Source organism: Salmo trutta, chromosome 13 (assembly GCF_901001165.1).
Source record: "Salmo trutta chromosome 13, fSalTru1.1, whole genome shotgun sequence".
Classification (NCBI taxonomy): domain Eukaryota; kingdom Metazoa; phylum Chordata; class Actinopteri; order Salmoniformes; family Salmonidae; genus Salmo; species Salmo trutta.
Genome location: NC_042969.1, coordinates 45,487,914 through 45,510,094, shown reverse-complemented (window position 1 = coordinate 45,510,094; position 22,181 = coordinate 45,487,914). Strand labels below are relative to the sequence as shown.

The 22,181-nt window shown below is 40.9% G+C and overlaps 2 protein-coding genes across 3 annotated transcripts in view; one reads left to right on the top strand and one right to left on the bottom strand.

Moving 5' to 3' along the window:
• The window catches only part of LOC115205841 (matrix metalloproteinase-23-like), a 31,312-nt gene extending 30,386 nt beyond the window's left edge, over nucleotides 1-926 (top strand). The window contains 3 exon segments of the mRNA XM_029772204.1: nucleotides 26-98; nucleotides 100-123; nucleotides 125-926. Of these exon segments, the coding sequence (XP_029628064.1) occupies nucleotides 26-98; nucleotides 100-123; nucleotides 125-313 (286 nt within the window). The 3' untranslated portion in view covers nucleotides 314-926.
• A 2,460-nt stretch (nucleotides 927-3,386) lies between these two features.
• LOC115205839 (choline-phosphate cytidylyltransferase A) overlaps nucleotides 3,387-22,181 on the bottom strand; it is a 31,325-nt gene continuing 12,530 nt past the window's right edge. Inside the window, exons 4-9 of one of the 2 annotated variants that reach the window (XM_029772201.1) lie at nucleotides 20,611-20,727; nucleotides 14,657-14,808; nucleotides 13,148-13,226; nucleotides 10,514-10,656; nucleotides 7,741-7,929; nucleotides 3,387-5,664 (exon numbers count right to left, since the gene is read on the bottom strand). In XM_029772201.1, coding sequence (XP_029628061.1) covers nucleotides 5,467-5,664; nucleotides 7,741-7,929; nucleotides 10,514-10,656; nucleotides 13,148-13,226; nucleotides 14,657-14,808; nucleotides 20,611-20,727 — 878 coding nt within the window. In that variant the 3' untranslated portion in view covers nucleotides 3,387-5,466. The remainder of the gene's footprint in view (nucleotides 5,665-7,740; nucleotides 7,930-10,513; nucleotides 10,657-13,147; nucleotides 13,227-14,656; nucleotides 14,809-20,610; nucleotides 20,728-22,181) is intronic. The other variant, XM_029772202.1, reaches the window with a different exon arrangement.

Below are 22,181 nucleotides of genomic sequence, written 5' to 3'. Positions count from 1 at the left end.
GGTATGACCTTTGACCTTGCTCTAGTTGGTACAAGGATGGAGAGCAGCTCGTGATCTCTATCCCTGGCTACATCACCATGAAGGACCGTGACCTCCTGTGTCGTCGCCAACGAGTTTAACGAGGGGCACTTATACCTGTCACGTCAATCGTGGCGGCAACGTGGTCTCTGCAAACTCTTGGGTCATCCGCCTGAACAGCCCTCCAACAGCTGAGCTGAATGAAGAGAGTGAGGGAAGAATGAGAGCTGGGAAGGAAAGAATGAGGCATGGAGGAAAAGAGGACGAACCCACCGCAACAATTACAATATTATAGGTGAACTCAGCAATACAACACCCTCATACACAGCATGACGACTTCCAGCTTACTAATATTAAATATGCCAAGACTGCCACATATTGGACCTTATTCACGCAGGGAGTGTGAGCTTTCAAAATACAGCTTTGTGTGATAAAAAAAAAACAGAAAAACTTAAGGTTAACCTTGGAATCAACAGATAATTGACCAATGGAAACAACCCTCTATTCTAGAGCCAATAGTGTCAGTCTTAGCACATCAAAATTCTGTTGTTGATGTCTGTAAACAGGAAGTTGCCCCGGTTTGAAGGATGTCGTCATATGGCTGTCTAACTTCAAGCAGGCTGTGTACTCTGACAGTACCCTCTTGAATCCAGGTCATAAATGGAATAGATCCCAGAACTCAACCTTGTCCTTGATGATGAATGAAATGTCAGACTTTAACATCCAGTCAGGAAAGACTAGCTTTGCTCACCCTTTAAACGTGATGACTGTTATTTTTATGCAGTTGTTGCATTGATACATCTCACTTTGTTAAAATGTCTAGGGCAGAGTTGATATTTCTATGTCCTGTGTCACTTAACAGTATAGTAATTTGTTTTGAGATAAAGGGTGTAAATATGATGCAACTATCACTGTGTGTACAGTGCTTATGGAAAGTATTCTCTCCCCTGTTTTCTATTACTTGCCTTGCATTTAGAGGGGGAAAAAACATTACATTGGGATTTATTCACAACAACCTTTCAAAAAAGGTATTTATTCGTACCCCAGAATCAATACTTGGTGGAAGCACCTTTAACAGCAGTTTTACCCACTTTTTGAAAAAGTCTCCACCAACTCAATCGGAAGTTACCTTTAAATGTAAATAGTACTGTAACATGGATCTTCAGCACTAGATCAGGACAAATGTTAGAACTGGGTAAAAACAGGGTTTCAGAGACATTGAACATCTTGGCAAGTCACTCCAGTGCAGCATTGGTCTTATTTTGGGTTATTGTCTTGGTGAAATGTCAACGGCTTATCCAGTGTCAGGCGTTCAACGGACTGAATATGTTTTACGTGGCCTTTGCACCATTTTTCTTTTGACCCTGCTAGTATTGGAGTGACTGCAATGTTGATCTTTCCCCCCCATCCGAACCAAGAAACTATTTTACAATCACCATGGTCTCACCGTGACATTACATCATCTTCTTCTGAGCCTGGGTGATGTGATAAATCATTCACAGCTTAATTATTAACTTGACCATGCTTAAAAGGACCCTCCCCTATCTGTACCTGCCTACAAATGTATTAATGAGATGTTCTGAAAGCTCCAGGGTAGCTTTGAGGTTAACTCTTTGCTTGAAATCTATTAACTGAAGGACCTTACAAAGATGGGTATTTATTCTAAAATATTGTAAACAAATATTGTTGCAAAGGGGGTGGATACGTATGCATTCAAGCAGAAGTTCATTTTAGAACTTTCTAGATTTTGTCTCACTTAAAATGTGGTGTAGGATGTGCAGATCAGTGAAAAATGCCAATGTTATTCATTTTTATATTTAAGGCAACATGTAAAAACTGTGCAATTGAAGTGAATACTATTGCCTGTTTTTCTACCATGTTAAATTGTTTGGTATATATTTTCCCTCCTGTGTAACAAGGAATGGTTGCCAGAACTGTATATGCACAAACACCACATTAGAAATATGCAACAACACATTGCCAAACAGACAGTATATTTAAGTGATTTTACTTCAAAATTGAATATTCTTCTTTGTACATATTTATTTTAGTCCTGTTATAACTGATAGTAGTCAACAGGTTGACAGTTCATATGACAAGACAGACATTTCCTTTGCCGATTAAAGGGCAGAGAAACAATGAGGACATTTAAAAACAGGAGGGTGCGGTGTTGGCCCTCATTCTCATAAGCCTGCCACTGGAATGCATACATTTTGGTCAAGGTGACCAGCAAAAACACAATGGAAGCAGTCATGAGCTGCTTTTTTTTTTTTTACACACACACACACACACACACACACACACACACACACACAGAAAATATTCAGACCCCTTGACTTTTTCCACTTTGTTACAGCCTTATTCTAAAATTGATTAAATTGTTTTTACACATAATATCCCATAAAGCAAATAATTATAAATTGATTGGACATGATTTGGAACGACACACACCTGTCTATATAAAAGGTCCCACAGTTGTCAGGGCAAAAACCAAACGATGATGTAAAAAGAATTGTCCGGAGAGCCCCGAGACAGGATTGTGTCAAGGCACAGATCTGGGGAAGGCTACCAAAAAGATATCTGCATCATTAAAAGTCCCCAATAACACAGTGGCCTCCATCATTCTTAAATGGAAGAAGTTTGAAACCACCAAGACTCTTCCTAGAGCTGGACGCCCGGCCAAACTGAGCAATCGGGGGAGAAGGGCCTTGGTCAGGGAGGTGACCAAGAACCCGATGGTCACTTTGACAGAGCTCCAGAGTTCCTCTGTGGAGATGGGAAAACCTTCAAGAAGGACAACCATCTCTGCAGCCAGACAGAAGCTACTCCTCAGTAAAAGGCACGACAGCCTAAAGGACTCTCTGGTCTGATGAAACCAAGATTGAACTATGTTTGAGAACTTTGAATTATGACATTTTGTGGTTTTAAATTCGGCGCTCGGATTTGTCACTGGCTGTTGAATAGTGTGGGACAATTTCATCCCACCTCCCCTAGAGAGGTTAATAAATCACGTCTTGGAGGAATGTTACAATGCAGCACTGATTACACATAGCATCAGCACTCTGGGAAATGTAATAAATCACTCCCCAAAAAATCATGTCTGGGAGGAATGCCACAATGCAGCACTGATTACACATAGCATCAGCACTCTGGATAAATGTTTAATAAATCATGTCTGGGAGGAATGTTACAATGCAGCACTGATTACACATGGCATCAGCACTCTGGATAAATGTTTAATAAATCATGTCTGGGAGGAATGTTACAATGCAGCACTGATTACACATAGCATCAGCACTCTGGATAAATGTTTAATAAATCACGTCTGGGAGGAATGTTACAATGCAGCAATGATTACACATAGCATCAGCACTTTGGGAAATGTTTAATAAATCACGTCTGGGAGGAATGTTACAATGCAGCACTGATTACACATAGCATCAGCACTTTGGGAAATGTTTAATAAATCACGTCTGGGAGGAATGTTACAATGCAGCACTGATTACACATAGCATCAGCACTCTGGATAAATGTTTAATAAATCACGTCTGGGAGGAATGTTACAATGCAGCACTGATTACACATAGCATCAGCACTCTGGATAAATGTTTAATAAATCACCCCCAAAAAATGATTTGGAATCTATTGGCACAAAGTTGTGGAGATTCACAATGCATTTGGAATTACTGATTAGTGGAATTACTATTTTCTACAACAACAAAAAAATAACAAAAATCAGCAGAAGGTTTTTCCAGGAGGTATACAAAAATGACATCTATACAAGATGAAAGTACATACAGTAGATCGCCTTTAACACAAACCAACACACTTAGTACATATTAAATAAATGTAAATTACAAAATACGAGGATAAAACAACTCAACTTTTGGTGACTAATCAGGTGACCAATGTAGTCAAAAGTCCTCAATCAACCTAATTACAGTTACAGAGTAGGGAGGTTATTAAGTGGAATGGAGTATGGTCAAGTTCCCCCTGATCTTGGGTCAGTTTAGCATTTTCTCCACTAATGGGAGGTGTATTGGGGGAGGAAGCTGATCCTAGATCTGTCCCTAGTGGAACTTCACTCCTGAGCAAGTGGAACAGCCTTAGGCACACCTTTAGGTCAACTGGCCTAGTTCACACTCAGGTTGTACAACGCATTTGATACAACAGGTATTTGTTATGCATTTGTCTGCACAAAAATATTTACCCAACAGCTCTGGAGACACCAAACAAATATCCATTGCATCACAACTGTTGAGTCCAATGCATTGTACATCAGTTGTACAGCCTCAGTGTATCCTAGGCCTAAAAGGACTGAATAGGTGTATCCAGCACGGTGAAAATGCCACCCAGCCAGAACGCAAAAGCTATCTCATCCTTTCAGATCTACAGGAGTGCCTAGGCCCTAAGGGGTGGTAGGGGGCTATTCGGAATTCTGCACAAGGCTTTCTTTCTACCCAAGTTGTCTTTTTCTGTGGAGGCAGTTGAAGAGAATGCATCTACGAGGGGAGGGAGGCTCACTGTCTTTCATTGATAACAACAGGCTGCTGTGTTGCTCCTGTAGCGCGATCACTAGAGGGAGGGGGAGGAGGGATGGCATTCTACTACTTCATATTGGAGGAAACCCTCCGCCCCTCCCATGTCCCCCCCCCCCCCCCCCAGACAGCTGGTATGAGGTGCCGGCTAGTTTTAGACTGGGAAACAGTCTTTTTGCTCACTCCGGTACGATGGTTAACCCCTACTAGATTCAATAGATTCTTACCCATTGTCGTGCTATATCCATGTGAACTATGCTTTCACCAGAGAAGTTTAAAAATCCAGACGACTTAAGCGATTACTTCATGTAACTCCGATTAAGAAAATTCAGAATGAAATCAAATGGGAAAGTAGAAAGTTATTATTTACAGAAAGTACCGGTTATCACTTGTTCAATTTTCTCTGGCGCTACTATGGATTTAGCATGGCAAATACAATTCAGTGTGTTCGGAAGAACATGCAAGTTATTTATGAGCGAATGAGTGTCCCATCACTCACGCCCGTATTGGCTGACACATTCCCATGTTCATTCATTCATTTTATACATCATCAATGAAACATTTGAAAATCGATTTTGTGTATAACAACAACACTGTGACCCCAAAGAACAGCCGTTTTACAGAGAGTTATGATTAAACTTGCTATGCAATTGTGTCGTGGTTTACCTAAACATGACAAAGGCCTGACTGACACTGGAGGCCTGGTAAAGAGAACCAGTAATGTGAGCGGGAGTGGAAAAAAACGCAACATGGCATCCTAATTCAAGAGCATGTGAATAATCAATTCCTTGTGAGCACTTGGGCTGGGGTCAATTCCATTTCAATTCAATCAATTGACTGAATTGAAATGGTATTTACCCTAACCCTGACCATCTCAGCCACAGGGAGAGAAAGGAATGGAGGGAGGCTCCTAATCGTCATCCTCGCTTATGCTGTCTGCTCCACTGAGGTGGTAGGGCGAGGAGGGAGGGGAGGTCTTGGTGAAGAAGGGCAGACGGAAGGAGGGCGGCGGAGAGGGCGAGTGCTCTCTGGTCGGGCTGCTGTTGGGGCTCTGCCTGGGGCTTATGGCTTGCAGCATCCGCCCCTTCCCCTCCTTTAGCATGTGCTTCTATAGAGGGAGAAGAGAAGAAATGAAAGAGAGAAAGATATTGAAAGACAGATCCTGCGTCTCAATATGGGCTACACAAGGGTGTTTCCATCATATTTCTTATTCTACCAGTTATTTAGTTTCAAATACATTATTGTGTCTCTAGTATGGTTAAATGAGATGACATGCTATTTTCAAATAGATTACCTAACGTTTAATTATTTGATTAAATTAATCAGGCAATAACTAACTCATTAGGAATCCTGGGCACCACGGAAGTATTCGTTTATATAGAGCGGTTATCTCCTGAATCCACTCTTAAAGATCTGAAGATCTTTTATATCAATAGCAGTCAATTATTAATTATTCTTTACCTTCTATCAGTCTCATCTGAACGTCGTAAAATTCTTGGTTATCTGCACAAACCCTAGCATAAATTATGAATCAGCAATACACAAATTGACTTAGTAAATAAATAACTAACTAAATAATCACAGAAATAATAAACAGTAGATATTGGTTACTAACAATGATGGAAAAGTCCCTAGTGGGCTAAGCCGATATGACAGCTTGGTAGAGTGAGAAAGAGCGGGAAAGACAAATGGATTCATTACACAGTCTATAATTATATTAATTGAAATGCTAATCCTTTGCACATGAACGGCCACTCATTCGAGAATAATTGCAATGAATATATATTTACGCCCGTATGTCGTTGTTGTCTTCTCTGTTAGAATCCTTGATCGTCCTGTAGGGTTCATCAGTCTCTGGTTAACTTTCATTGAAGTTAAAGTCTTTCGTGGTTGTAGGTGGTTGGAATGGATACTTCAGAGTACCATTCAGAAATGTTCTCATAGATTAGATACATCAGCGGTTGTCTGTTTTCTCGTCCTAGGTTTACGTAATTTCTAGCTGCAGAAAGTAATTATACGTCTAAGATTTGCTCTTATTCTGTAGGGATTGATAGTCTCAGAGTTGAACCATTTCCAGTCGTGTAACCAATGCTCCACGTGGTATAGTCTTGTCCTTTGGTAGAGTTGTAGTTTAAACCACTTCACACACCAGCGTCACCAGGCATGTTTTGGGCCTCATAAATTCAACCATTTGCAACCTTAGCTTACACCGGGGTTTGTGTGGTCTGGTGTGAATTTCATCAGGAGTGGGTTTTATACGTTTCAGTAGAAAAGGGCGGTTCCATGACACCTAATGTGATATCTGGGCTCATGGGGGTGTGGCCACTGACTAGTTAATCTTTATATGAAAATACATGCTCTCATTTAGAAGGTTAACATCACATTACATCTTTTCACAAATAGTTTCATGTTTAATCACATATGTTTCACAAGATTTAGATGTAAACTTGACAGCTGGGAAATGTACACTTTAACAGATACCATTGTGTGTTTCCTGTCCTTCATGAGATCACCAAATGAAACACACTCAACATAACTGTCCCTTAAGAGTCCACGGATCATTCCCACATTCTCAAAAGTAGAAAGACTGTTTAATTCTCCCATTTTGGGGATTTAGGAGTTTGGCTAAGTGAAGTCCATTGTTCTCTCTCTGTCCTCTCCCTCTCCCTTTCTGCATGACCAGGGGGATAACAAAACCTGGGTTTAGGAGAGAGAGTGAGGGGGGGGGGTGGCACGATCTACACCCAGAAAGGGGCACGTCATGACAACATGAAGAAAAGTGAACCCATGCACACTTCGGGAGAAAGGATAATGTCAAAAAGGATAGCTCAGAAATTCTGAAACAACAACCCATTGCAACTGACAGAGGGGCTTCACTGAGCTAGCTTGATGCAGAACAGTGGCTAGATCTGATTGGTGTTGGACAAAACAAAGCAATTAGCCTAACCTACTTTCCTGGGAAGAATGGGACCCCTAGCTGCTCATGAAATTTTGCTGACCAGGAAACACGTGGGCCCTAGTAACACCCTATAACTGGGGCCTAGTCACAGGGTCAGGAAAAACTCCTGGGTCATGACCCACACCCTGACATTCTCAAAGCTTCTGTTCCAAGTGTCACCATATTCCCTACACAGTGCGCTACTTTGGACCAGAGCATTATGGGCCAAATGCTAGTGACACTCACCAGTGCTCCCTCTGGGCCAAACATTTGCAGGAAGTTGGCGATGAACTCTCGGGACTTCTCTTCCCACTTCTGGATCAGGTCGATGCTCTTTGTCTCCACCTTCTGCACAAACTCCTTGGATCGCTCCTCCACATCCTTCACCCTCTTCTTCACCTTGTCCACTCGCTCCTGCAGGTGGTACTTCTTCTCCTGGAAAGATAGGGGGCAATGTTGAGACGCACACCAAGGTCCGTAACCACAAAGCTGATCTAGGATCAGGTCCCCAACTGTCCATATGATCTTATTCATTATGATCTAGAAGGCTAAACTGATCGTGCTTATTCTGAGGCCCTGTTTGAATACTTAATAAATGCCTCCTTCCTTCGTTCCTCCCTTTCTTTGAGGTAACAAATGATATAAGGTGAGTGATGTACACTACAGTTGAATGACAAATCACAAAGAAAGGAATGAAAGGCGGATGCATTTTCAGAGTATTCGAACAAGGCCATAGTCTAACTTTATTCAAAAGGAATGCCAGAGGTAAAATGAGGCTTTTCTGATGAAATGTTTTTATTGTTATAGTCCTGTAGATACAGTTGAAGTCGGAAGTTTACATACACTTAGGTTGGAGTCATTAAAACTAGTTTTTCAACCACTCCACAAATTTCTTGTTAACAAACTATAGTTTTGGCAAGTTGGTTTGGACATCTACTTTGTGCATGATACAAGTAATTTTTACAACAATTGTTTACAGACAGATTATTTCACTTATAATTCACTGTATGACAATTCCAGTGGGTCAGCAGTTTACATACACTAAGTTGCCTTTAAACAGCTTGTAAAATTCCAGAAATGATGTCATGGCTTTAGAAGCTTCTGATAGACTAATTGACATATTGGAGGTGTACCTGTGGATGTATTTCAAGGCCTACCTACAAACTCAGTACCTCTTTGCTTGACATCATGGGAAAATCAAAAGAAATCAGCCAATACCTCAGAAAAAAAATTCTATACCTCGACAAGTCTGGTTCATCCTGGGGAGCAATTTCCAAATGCCTGAAGGTACCACATTCATCTGTACAAACAATAGTACGCAAGTATAAACACCATGGGACCACGCTGCTGTCATACCGCTCAGGAAGGCGACGCGTTTTGTCTCCTAGAGATTAACGCACTTTGGTGCGAAAAGTGCAAATCAATCCCAGAACAACGGCAAAGGACCTTGTGAAGATGCTGGAGGAAACAGGTATAAAAGTATATATATCCACAGTAAAACGAGTCCTATATCGACATAACCTGAAAGGCCGCTCAGCAAGGAAGAAGCCACTGCTCCAAAACCGCCATAAAAAAGCCAGACTACGGTTTGCAACTGCACATGGGGACAAAGATTGTACTTTTTGGAGAAATGTCCTCTGGTCTGATGAAACAAAAATAGAACTGTTTGGCCAAAATTACCATTGTTATGTTCAAGGAAAAAGGGGGAGGCTTGCAAGCCGAAGAACACCATCCCAACCATGAAGCATGGGGGTGGCAGCATCATGTTGTGGGGGTGCTTTGCTGCAGGAGGGACTGGTGCACTTCACAAAATAGATGGCATCATGAGGCAGGAAAATTATGTGGATATATTGAAGCAACATCTCAAGACATCAGTCAGGAAGTTAAAGCTTGGTCGCAAATTGGTCTTCCAAATGGACAATGACCCCATGCATACTTCCAAAGTTGTGGCAAAATGGCTTAAGGACAACAAAGTCAAGGTATTGGAGTGGTCATCACAAAGCCCTGACCTCAATCCCAATTTGTGGGCAGAACTGAAAAACCGTGGGAAGCTTGTGGAAGGCTTATTTTGGGAAGCTTGTGGAAGGCTACCCAAAACGTTTGACCCAAGTTAAACAATTTAAAGGCAATGCTACCAAATACTAATTGAGTGTATGTAAACTTCTGACCCACTGGGAATGTGATGAAAGATACAAAAGCTGAAATAAATCACTCTACTATTATTCTGACATTTCACATTCTTAAAATAAAGTGGTGATCCTAACTGACCTAAGACAGGGAATTTTTACTATGATTAAATGTCAGAAATTGTGAAAAACTGAGTTTAAATGTATTTGGCTAAGGTGTATGTAAACTTCTGACTTCAACTGTACATTTCTGGCAACCCAAAATGTACTGTTTAGTGAAACTATGTTATATTTGGCCTGAAATATCAAACTTAGAAACTTTGACTGACAAGGAAGAAGGGGTCATGGTGATTACGATCACTTTATTCATCCAATTGTACACAAGGTCCAACGGATTTGACTTCTGCTTTATCCCAACCCCTCCAAAAGACACAAACAAGGTTGGAGCTGGGGGCTGCTATACTATGGCGGCCATGGAGCAGTTGTTGTGGAGAGTTAAGTGCTTTGCTCAAGGGCACAACGCCAGGCAATGGCATCTAATATTTGATTTCAGCAACCCTCCGCTCACTTCCCGCCAGACCAAGGATTTGGAACTGGCAACCCTCTGGTTTCTGGCTCACCTCTCTAACAGCAAGTCCCTCCAATTATGAATACAGTTGAAGTAATGCAAGTTTGATGTACTGCAAATGAAAAATAAATAGGACTAAAGTCAAAGTCAGTGTGTTTTTCTACACTTGTTTAGAATGCAAGCTTCAGTGGGACATTTTTTTTCAAAAGAAAAGTTGGAAAGACATTGACACATGAATGAACCATTGGGATATCCATTTCTATGGTCTAAAATGTATACATCCTTATGAACTTGACTACATTGCTAGAAAAGGTGAAGAACTCACATTGATGAAGCTGACATTGAGCTCTTTGGCAGTGTAGCCTCTCTGCAGGTTTCTGCGTGCGTACACGTCATAGTCGCGGACAATACGGGTGATGATGTCAGAAGTGGAGATGCCTTCTGTCCGCTGTGTGGGTGCAAACATGCCTGAAGGTGAGGGGAGAAGTCAGCTAAACCCAATGCAGCAAAGCCACACTGGCATCAATATTTTATTTTATTTCACCTTTATTTAACCAGGTAAGCTAGTTGAGAACAAGTTCTCATTTACAACTGCGACCTGGCCAAGATAAAGCAAAGCAGTGCGACAGAAACAACAACACAGAGTTACACATGGAATGAACAAGCGTACAGTCAATAACATAATAGAAAAAAAATTAGGTCTATATACAGTGTGTGCAAATGGCATGAAGGCAATAAATAGGCCATAATAGCAAAGTAATTACAATTTAGCAAATTAACACTGGAGTGATAGATGAGCAGATGATGATGAGCGATGATGGTGTGTAGTAGTGATACTGGTGTGCAAAAGAGCAGCAAAGTAAATAAAAACAATATGGGGATGAGGTAGGTAGATTGGGTGGGCTATTTACAGAAGGACTATGTACAGCTGCAGCGATCGGTTCGCTGCTCAGACAGCTGATGTTTAAAGTTAGTGAGGGAAATGTAAGTCGCCAGCTTCAGCGATTTTTGCAATTCGTTCCAGTCACTGGCAGCAGAGAACTGGAAGGAAAGACGGCCAAAGGAGGTGTTGGCTTTGGGGATGACCAGTGAGATACACCTGCTGGAGCGTGTGCTACGGGTGGGTGTTGTTATCGTGACCAGTGAGCTGAGATAAGGCGGAGCTTTACCTAGCATAGACTTATAGATGACCTGGAGCCAGTGGGTCTGGCGACAAATATCGAGCGAGGGCCAGCCGACTAAAGCATACAGGTCGCAGTGGTGGGTGGTATAAGGTGCTTTGGTAACAAAACGGATGGCACTGTGATAGACTACATCCCATTTGCTGAGTAGAGTATTGGAAGCTATTTTGTAGATGACATCGCCGAAGTCGAGGATTGGTAGGATAGTCAGTTTTACTAGGGTAAGTTTGGCGGTGTGAGTGAAGGAGGCTTTGTTGCGGAATAGAAAGCCGATTCTAGATTTGATTTTGGATTGGAGATGTTTGATATGAGTCTGGAAGGAGAGTTTACAGTCTAGCCAGACACCTAGGTATTTGTAGCTGTCCACATATTCTAGGTCTGAACTGTCCAGAGTAGTGATGCTAGTGGGGCGGGCGGGTGCGGGCAGCGAACAGTTGAAAAGCATGCATTTGGTTTTGCTAGCGTTTAAGAGCAGTTGGAGGCCACAGAAGGAGTGTTGTATGGCATTGAAGCTCGTTTGGAGGTTAGTTAACACAGTGTCCAAAGAAGGGCCAGATGTATACAAAATGGTGTCGTCTGCATAGAGGTGGATCAGGGAATCACCCACAGCAAGAGCAACATCGTTGATATATACAGAGAAAAGAGTTGGCCCGAGAATTGAACCCTGTGGTACCCCCATAGAGACTGCCAGAGGTCCGGACAACAGGCCCTCTGATTTTACACATTGAACTGTGTCTGCAAAGTAGTTGGTGAACCAGGCGAGGCAGTCATTTGAGAAACCAAGGCTATTGAGTCTGCAGATAAGAATACGGTGATTGACAGAGTCGAAAGCCTTGGCCAGGTCGATGAAGATGGCTGCACAGTACTGTCTTTTATCGATGGCGGTTATGATATCGTTTAGTACCTTGAGCGTGGCTGAGGTGCACCCATGACCAGCTCGGAAACCGGATTGCACAGCGGAGAAGGTACGGTGGGATTCGAAATGGTCAGTGATCTGTTTATTAACTTGGCTTTCAAAGACTTTAGAAAGGCAGGGCAGGATGGATATAGGTCTGTAACAGTTTGGGTCTAGAGTGTCACCCCCTTTGAAGAGGGGGATGACTGCAGCAGCTTTCCAATCTTTAGGGATCTCGGACAAAACGAAAGAGGTTGAACAGACTGGTAATAGGGGTTGCAACAATGGTGCCGGATAATTTTAGAAAGAGAGGGTCCAGATTGTCTAGCCCAGCTGATTTGTACAGGTCCAGGTTTTGCAGCTCTTTCAGAACATCTGCGATCTGGATTTGGGTGAAGGAGAAGCTGGGGAGGCTCGGGCAAGTAGCTGCGAGGGGTGCGGAGCTGTTGGCCGGGGTTGGGGTAGCCAGGAGGAAAGCATGGCCAGCCGTAGAGAAATGCTTATTGAAATGATCGATTATCATGGATTTATCGGTGGTGACCGTGTCACCTAGCCTCAGTGCAGTGGGCAGCTGGGAGGAGGTGCTCTTGTTCTTCATGGACTTTACAGTGTCCCAAAACTGTCAGGCGCTGCCCAGAAGCAGCCCCTAACCTAGCCCCTGCACACCCTTGGCACTTCCTCTAAACATACAAGGAATTGATAGGTATAAGAAATATGGCAGTTGCTCCACCTAGCCTTCTGATAGGCTTAGTAGAACATTCACCATATTGCTTACACCTATCTGATGCTTTCAACTGCAAGCTCCTAGGGGCTAGGGTTTTTTTCTGGACTGGGCCTCAGTCTTGCCGGTGCAGCCTTTACTAAATGTGTCGACTATACCCACCTGCCGCCTTGATGTGCTTGTAAACATCGTCACTTCCTGCCGAAGAATATGGGTAATCGTCATGGGCGACAAAGTCAATCTGTCAAATGTAAGACAAACAAAATGTTAGCAGAACTGATGATAGTGACAGATGGCCAACACACTGCCTGGAGAACTACAGTGCCTTCAGAAAGTATTCACACCCTTTGACTTTTTTCACATTTTGTTGTGTTAAAGCCTGAATTGAAAATATATTTCTTACAAATGAATTTAAAATGAAAAGCTGTCTTTCATTTTAAAGTGTCTTGAGTCAACAAGCCTAAATAAGCTTAACAAGTCACATAAGTTACAGGGATTTCACCATGAGGCCAATGGTGACTTTAAAACAGTTACAGAGTTTAATGGCTGTGATAGGAGAAAACTGAGGATGGATCAACATTGTACTGTAGTTATTACTCCACAATACTAACCTAAATGACAAGAGTGAAAAAAGATGGACACCTGTACAGAATAAAATCTTGTTTGGAATAAGGCACTAAACATTAACTTTATGTCCTGAATAGAAAGCATTATGTTTGGGGCAAATCACTGAGTACCACTCTTCATATTTTCAAGTATGGCAAGGACTAGGGAGTTTTTTTATGCTAAAAAGAAACTGAATATAGCTAGGGACAGGCTAGAGGAAAACCTGGTTCACTTCCATCAGCAACTGGGAGACAAATTCTACTTTCAGCAGGACAAAAACCAAAAACAGAAATATACACTGGAGTTGCTTAACAATATGACATTGAATGAGTGGCCTAGTGTGGCCTAATTTGAGTGGCCTAATTTGGACTTAAAATTGACTTGAAAATATATGGCAAGACTTCAAAATGGCTGTCTAGCAATTATCAACAACCGACTTGACAGAGCCTGAAGAATTTTTAAAGAATAACGTGCAAATACTGTACAATCCAGGTGTGTAAAGCACTTAGAGACTTACAGCTGTAATCGCTGACTTAAGGGAGTGAATACTTATGTAAATGAGATGTGTTTAAATTTCTATATATTAGCAAAAATGTCCAAAAAATATGTGTTTTAATTTTGTCATCATGGGGCACTGCATGAAATGGGTGAGTTTTTTTTTCTTCATACCCCTTGACTTATTCAAAATGTATGAATGGATAAAATTCAAAATGGATAAAAAAATTCTATAATCTCATCCATTTCAACACAATACCCCCCGATGACAAAGTGAAAACAGGATTTTGGGAAATTTTTGCAAATTCTTCCTGAAGGCACTGTAAAGGTGTGCAGGCTTTAACTCCAGCCCTTCTCTAAGACAGAATTATACTCATCAGTTGCTCATTTAGGACCTTGTTTAGCTGAATCAGCTGTTTTCAAGTAGGGCTGTATCAAAAGCATTCATACCCAATAGCTCTAGTAGTTTTTGCCATCCCTAATACAGAGTGCAAAATTTTTGTGAAAAGTTATATTCTTCAGTGCAGACTGAGTGCAAGCGAGTCCTGTCCTCCGACATTTCTCACTCACCCTGTGGTCAGCCAGGAATTCCGGCGTGAGCGTCCACGGTGCGTTCCGTACGATCTCATCAACGTAGCGACAATGACTGACGGTGTCGTAGCGTTCGTCCTCGTTCATTACGGTGAAGCCCTTTAAGTTGTGTGTCAGGTCGTCACTGCATACTGAGGAAAGGGAGGTCACAGGGACTATGGTCACTTGATCTGATCGGTCAGTAAGAGAAGGATTATATAATCCATGAGCCAGATCCCCAAATTTGGGCCATTGTGATTTTGTTGAAGGTAGGACTGCTGCGGTGACCGTATTACCGCCACACAGGAGGTCACAAGTCATGATGGCAGTCAAATTCCACGTGACCGTTTAGTCACAGTAATTAGGCTTCTCCAAAGCTCTGATGCTGCTGATGGTCATTAGTAGCCTACCAAACTTGCTACCTGCCTGGTACTCAGCACTCATGAGTGCCCATGAGCTCATGTTGCCCAACATTTCTATAGGCTATGCAATTGCGTGAGAAAACAGAGTTTTGATGGACTCTATTAAAAAGAGGATCCCATCAGCTTTCTACAGGCCAGGCCTGCAAAATGTTATTTATCAACTTTCCTAATATTAAGAACATTGACAGGAACATAGCCTACCTGGCTGGTATGAAAGTCAACCATGGGAAAAGCATCCTCTATTCGCTATTTAAGTGCATAGATGGCAGGTATTTTTTTCCCCCTGCCCCTGTTGAGACAGGTGCATGATAATGGTCCCATTCAAAATCAAAACTAATTTCACACATATATTAATTAGTATATGTAAAGACAAGATCAAATTAAGAATAGTCTGATGGGTCACCATATTAGCCTATCACTTCTGAAGGATGTATTATCACTTGTGAATGATGCCCAGCTTGTGCATTAAGGCACGAAACGGAGCATACCATTTTCCCTCCGACTTTTTCAAATCATAGCCGCACACCTCATGTATCATCACCCATATGCATATATGTTTTGATAAGGTTTGTATCACAACTAAATAACCAAATTACTTCTTAAAATTAAGCACATTAATCCGCTTTATAACCAGTGTAGAGCCTAACTGGCATACATAGGCTGTGCGAGTTTCAAGTTTGGGGAAGATCATTTTCACCATAAAAATTCACCTTTTATAATAAAGCATTAGATGCATAATCACATTTGCCATCACTTTAGAGAACAGTGTTTTCCCACTAATTGATTGCATTTTGGAACATTTGCGCTTATAGCCTAATGCAGTGTGCGCATTGCTGCACTTATAATGTGAAGAAAATAGCCTGATCATTTAGCTTTAAATGTTGATAAACTATCAGCCTCATTGCTTCTAAAAGTTTTTTTTTTATGTGAGTGGTTGTATTAATTTGGGATCTATCGCATCCCACAACTGTCCAAGAGTATGTTTGGAATATTTGTTTATTGCACAGAAGGACAAATTGACCAATAGAATTGGTCAACTTCTGTGCTATGGGGATGTTAGATTGACATAGGCTAGTGCTTTTGCTGTTCGTTAGTCCTACTCATCCTGTTGGCTGATGAAAAGTAGGCTAATTGTGGACAGTTCTAACATCTTCAATATGCACCTCGGAATTCGTTAAGAGTGTCTGTCTTCATTCACTTGTAGCCTAATTCTTAGCTGAAATGCCTGTTAGAAGGACCCGATCACATGACGGGCATTGGCTACATCTGAAAGAGCCATGTGAGTGAGAGGTGCTTCGTGGCACGGAGAATATTATCAAGTTCTTGTCAAATTGTGAATGAGAGACTGATGAAGTATGTGCAGCTTACAACTTTTTACTAAATCATCATTAGAGTCCCATCATGGAGCCTTAGAATGTATTAAAAAATCTAAACATATTGCTGCATGTGTGCACTTCCTTTGAAATCGTTTTGGAGAAAATATCCTATTTTATTAGTCTAACGTCAAATGTATTCTTTTGACTATAAAATCATAAAAAAATAACGCCACAGAATTCTAAGCAATCTTGTCTGCTAAATGAACTAGTGTAGCCCACAGCTATATGGCATAGCCATTTCAGGGCCTAACATAAGGACAACTCAGAGTATGCTATTCTGTTCTTCTGAAATAGACTACATATTCTTCATATCATGTTTCTTTAGACCCGTCTAAAATAAATACATGTGTAATACCCTTGGTAGAACCAAGTATTGAGTTGATTTGTTATAATTAATTGGTAATGTACAAGTGAATAGGTTGGTTTACTTTTAAGTCTTGACCAATAAGGTCGCTTGCTAAGCTGTGGCCAATGGGAGTTGACCTGGTTTATGGAAGACCTGGGGGTAAAAAAAAAGAGGGAGAGACATTGAGAAAAGGATGGACATTACGACCATTGATGAAGAAAAATTATAAAAGATCACGATAAAAATAGAACAAAACCCATCCCTACCGAGTTTTGAATGGAAATACCGATTTTATTTTATAAGAGTTATAATTTTGTTAAGAAAGACTTAGTAAAGACTGAAGCTACCGTCTCATAGTGGAGATATTTGAGAGCCTTGAGGTTAGCCTAGCATCGTGAAACACCAAGAGAGAATTGCTTGGGAAAGATTAACGAATTCATGTTTCTATGAGATATCGGTTACTGCTAGAGAGTACTGTCTGCATTTATAGCTGTGCTTTCTGTGGCTCTTGTGAGGAAACCTGCACGGAACTGCCATACTTCGCTGAGGGAATATCTACGAGTAGTGAGTAACCACAACAGTGGACTGCTTCTGGACTTTATGTGTGTCGTCAATTTTTTTTGGAGCTCCAATGCACGCCAACGGTGTTAAGCAAGCTCGAAATAATTTGGACATGGGTTGTGCACGACTCATTGGGATTTATTATTTTTATTTATTTTGATGTGGTGCATTGAAAATGTAATAATACACATCGTGAACCTTATGTATGTTGCCTTGGTGGAGTCATTTCCTGTTTCAATTTCATTTAATGCATGGGATAGCATATCCTTATACAATTACAAAAATCTATAATAATTTCATCTGAAGCTAATACCCTATTTGTCATCACCCTAGATAGTTTACAATAGGGATTCTTATTGGAGATGTCCTTCTCACCTAATATCCCATGCGGTTGAGATATTCTTTGTAAGGTAATATCGTGAGAGTCAAATTCGAGCCTGGTGAGAGGGTTACACATGTATTTATTGTGTTGGTGTAGGCTATATTAAATGGATTTATTACTTTTTAAAATGTAGGTATTCCAAAGGTCTGCATCAGTAGGCTATGTGTGGAAGCCAGGAGATGCTAACGTGTTTATGCTAATTTATGGTCAATTACCGCGAGACCGGCAGTTATTTGGTTGACAATCAAAAGCTGACCTATTTGAAGGTCTATGTCCCTAGAGTTGGAAAATTTGTGATAACGGTGCAGCATTTGTTAACTTATAACTATTTCATTCATCCCTCCATCCCATTAATTTTTCCCACAGGGATTTTACCCTTTGACAAACAATGTCAGTATACAAGTTATTGCTCACTTATACCCTTTAATCATATAAATCATTGGAAAGCTTAAGCTTCACAGCTATACAAACACATTTTCAGAATGTTCAGGTCAACAGATCGTTGACCTTAGGGTAAATAGAATTACCTGTATAAATGGCTTTAAAAAGGAAACAATAGTAAAGGTTCTACTTTGTTTGACAAGAGGTTCTGAAAGGTCATGAAATTGCCTTTCAAATTATATACACAGTACCAGTCAAAAGTTTAGAGACACCTACTCATTCCAGGGTTTTCCTTTATTTTTACTATATGGTAAAATAATAGTGAAGACATCAAAACTATGAAAAAACAAATATGGAATCATGTAGTAACCAAAAAAAGTGTTAAACAATCAAAATATATTTTATATTTGAGTTTCTTCAAAGTAGCCGCCCTTTGCCTTGATGACAGCTTTGCACACTATTGGCCTTCTCTCAACCAGCTCCATGAGGTAGTCACCTGGAATGCATTTCAATTAACAGGTGTGCCTTCTTAAAAGTTCATTTGTGGAATTTCTTTCCTTCTAAATGCATTTGAGCCAATCAGTTGTAACAAGGTAGGGTTGGTATACAGAAGATAGCCCTATTTGATAAAAGACCAAGTCCATATAATGGCAAGAAGTCCATCATTACAGTCCATCATTACTTTAAGCCAAAATTTCAAGAACTTTTAAAGTTTCTTCAAGTGCAGTCACAAAAACCATCAAGCACTATGATGAAACTGGCTGTCATGAGGACCGCCACAGGAAAGGAAGACACAGAGTTACCTCTGCTGCAGAGGATAAGTTCATTAGAGTTACCAGCCACAGAAATTGCAGCCCAAATAAATGCTTCACAGAGTTCAAGTAACAGACACATCTCAACATCAACTGTTCAGAGGAGACTGCGTGAATCAGGCCTTCATGGTTGAATTGCTGCCAAGAAACCACTACTAAAGGACACCAATAATAAGAAGAGACCTGCTAGGGCCAAGAAACACGAGCAATGACCTCCAGGCTGTGTAAGGGCTATTTGACCAAGGAGAAGAGTGATGGAGTGCTGGATCAGATGACCTAGCCTCCACAATCACCCGACCTCAACCCAATTGAGATGGTTTGGGATGAGTTGGACTGCAGAGTGAAGGAAAAGCAGCCAACAAGTGCTCAGCATATGTGGAAACTCCTTCAAGACCATTGGAAAAGCATTCCCCATGAAGCTGGTTGAGAGAATGCCAAGAGTGTGCAAAGCTGTCATCAAGGCAAAGGGTGGCTACTTTGAAAAAACTAAAATATAAAATAGTTATTCTGTGGAGATGGCAGAACTTTCCAGAAGGACAACCATCTCTGCTGCACTCCACCAACAAGTCAATGGGTCTGAATACTTTCCGAATGCATTTTATGTCATGGATGTTTAGTAAAGTTTTGTACACTCAGTGTATATCTGGCACACCTTGCTTATGTGTCTGTGTATTCAACATCACTGTGAAAAATGTTGGGCATACTCCAATTACATTTCATACAGTCATGCAAAATTGTCCAATAAGACTCCATTGAGTTGTTTGGTGGCCATATTGGCTTCTGTGGGGTTAATGCGTGAATTATGTGATGCCACATCTACAAATATTTTAAAAACCATGTTCTAGCTTTGTGTGTGCAATTTGGCGCCTCTATAACCAAAGTTACAATTCAAAACCATAGCTGTTCCTATACATGTATTTCTATGGCTAAGCTTCCAACATTCTAACACCAATGGCACAATATGGGTGATATGGTATTTTTAAACAATAGTTATAGCTTTGCTTTCAAAGTTGGTTATATTATACCCATATCATTTGAAATATAATTTCATGACCTTTTAGAAGCACTTGTCAAACATAGCTTAAAATGTATCAGGGTGTCCTTTATAAAGCCATTTATACATGTCATTCTGATATGTCCCCTAGAGGACAAAGGTCAAAATTCTGTTGAAATGAACATTCCGAGAATTAGTCTGATGGATTGCTGTGAATCGAAGCTTTCCAATTATATATGATTTAAGAGTATAAGTGAGCAATAACTTGTATACTGACATTGTTTGTCAAAGGGTAAAATCCCTGTGGGAAAAATTAATGGGATGGAGGGATGAATGAAATAGTTATAAGTTAACAAATGCTGCACCGTTATCACAAATTTTCCAACTCTAGGGACATAGACCTTCAAAAAAATCACAATGAGACATCGTTGACCCAAGAGAGCCTGACTGACCCCCCTGACTCATGGATTAATAGGGCAAGGAGTTGCCCTGGCCATGTGACCTGCCCAGGAAAAACTCTGGGTACCGTAGTTTAACTATGGCATTCATCAATTTAGTGTGACTGACCAGAATGTATAGGAGTGAGGATAATTTGGCAAAAGTGACATTCAGAGATGCCTTGCCCCTTCTGGTGATGAAGAGGTCAAGAGAGAAAATATTCAGTACTTATCAACCCTGACCTCCAACAATTAGATGGGTGTTTGGGAAGAGCCCCTTGGCTTGCATCAGTGCTCGGGCGTGGCCGGAATGGAACATGTCAAATATCCCATCTGCATATACCCGCACTGGACGCTCTTCTGAAAGAGCGAAATGGGGAGTGTGAGGGTGTGCGAGTGAAAAAAGGGAGAAAAAACAGAGAGAGATGGAATGTTAACACCAGGGTCGTGTTCACTAGGTACAAGGCAGTAGTAAACGGTCCTTCTATAGGACGGTCCAAAACTTCCATAGGATGTACTTCCATTACAGAACTTTTCATTGCGGAAAGTTTTGAAACATTCTGCTACAGTGTGCACAAATGAACACAACTCAGAAGTGCAAAACTTTAGCTGGGGCCAGGGGGAGCTCTGATATTTCTCTAAATATGAGTCATAATACCCATAAAACCTAGCGGTCAAACAAGGAAATGGTCCCAATCATTTTTCCACCATTCATTTTTCCCATAGGTGATTTTAGTAACACTTGAAATAAGGGCTGTGGTTCATGTAGGCTTACCCTGGTGTGATGTTTTGATAACCGTGTAAATCTCCCAAGAACAAGGTAACATTTATCAATATATTCGCCTGTATTTACCCCCCCAAAATGAAATTATAATTAGCTGCTAATGTGGCTATCATAAATAACTACAAATGTTAAGATGATCTGGACTAGACTGATAAATCGGGGCAAAGGTAAGAATCTCTGGATCTAATGTTAGCTACATTTTGTAAAGAATAAATTGGATACATTTCTTTAAATTGACAATTCTGTGAACTGTCTGTCTGTGCTAATTTGTTACTGAAACAATACCTGTTAGCAAAGGTGTCAGCTAGAGATGACGTGCAAGAGTTTGCAGGGATTTGTAGTCTTGTGTGATGTCTACCTTGATACTAATTACCATTTTTGAATCAGAGTAAATTTGTATTTACTATGGATGCCCATTAGCTGCTACTCTTCCTGGGGTCCAGCAAAATTAAGGCAGTTATATAAAACAATTTTAAACAATACAATACATTCACAACACATTAAGTGTATGCCCTCAGGCCACTACTCTAATACCACATAGCTACAACAAAAAATCCATGATTACGTGTGTGTATAGTGCGTATGTTATCGTATGTGTATGCATGTGTCTATGCCTATTTGTGTTGCTTCACTGTCCCATAAGGTGTATTTTTATCGTTTTTTTAAATAACATTTTACTGCTTGCATGAGCTACTTGATGTGGAAAAAAGTTCGATGTAGTCATGGCTCTATGTAGTACTGTGCGCCTCCCATAGTCTGTTCTGGACTTGGGTACTGTGAAGAGACCTCTGGTGGCACGTCTTGTGGGGTATGTATTTGTGTCCGAGCCAGGGCTGTGGCGGTCACGAAATTTCGTCAGCCGGTGATTGTCAAGCAAATAACTGTTGGTCTCACGGTAATTGACCGTTAATTAATATGAACACATTTAGCAACTCCTGGCTTCCACACACAGCCTTCAAGCCATTTAGAAAAGTCTAATAAATCCATGTAATATAGCCTACACCTTCACAATAAATCCATTATTTTAGAC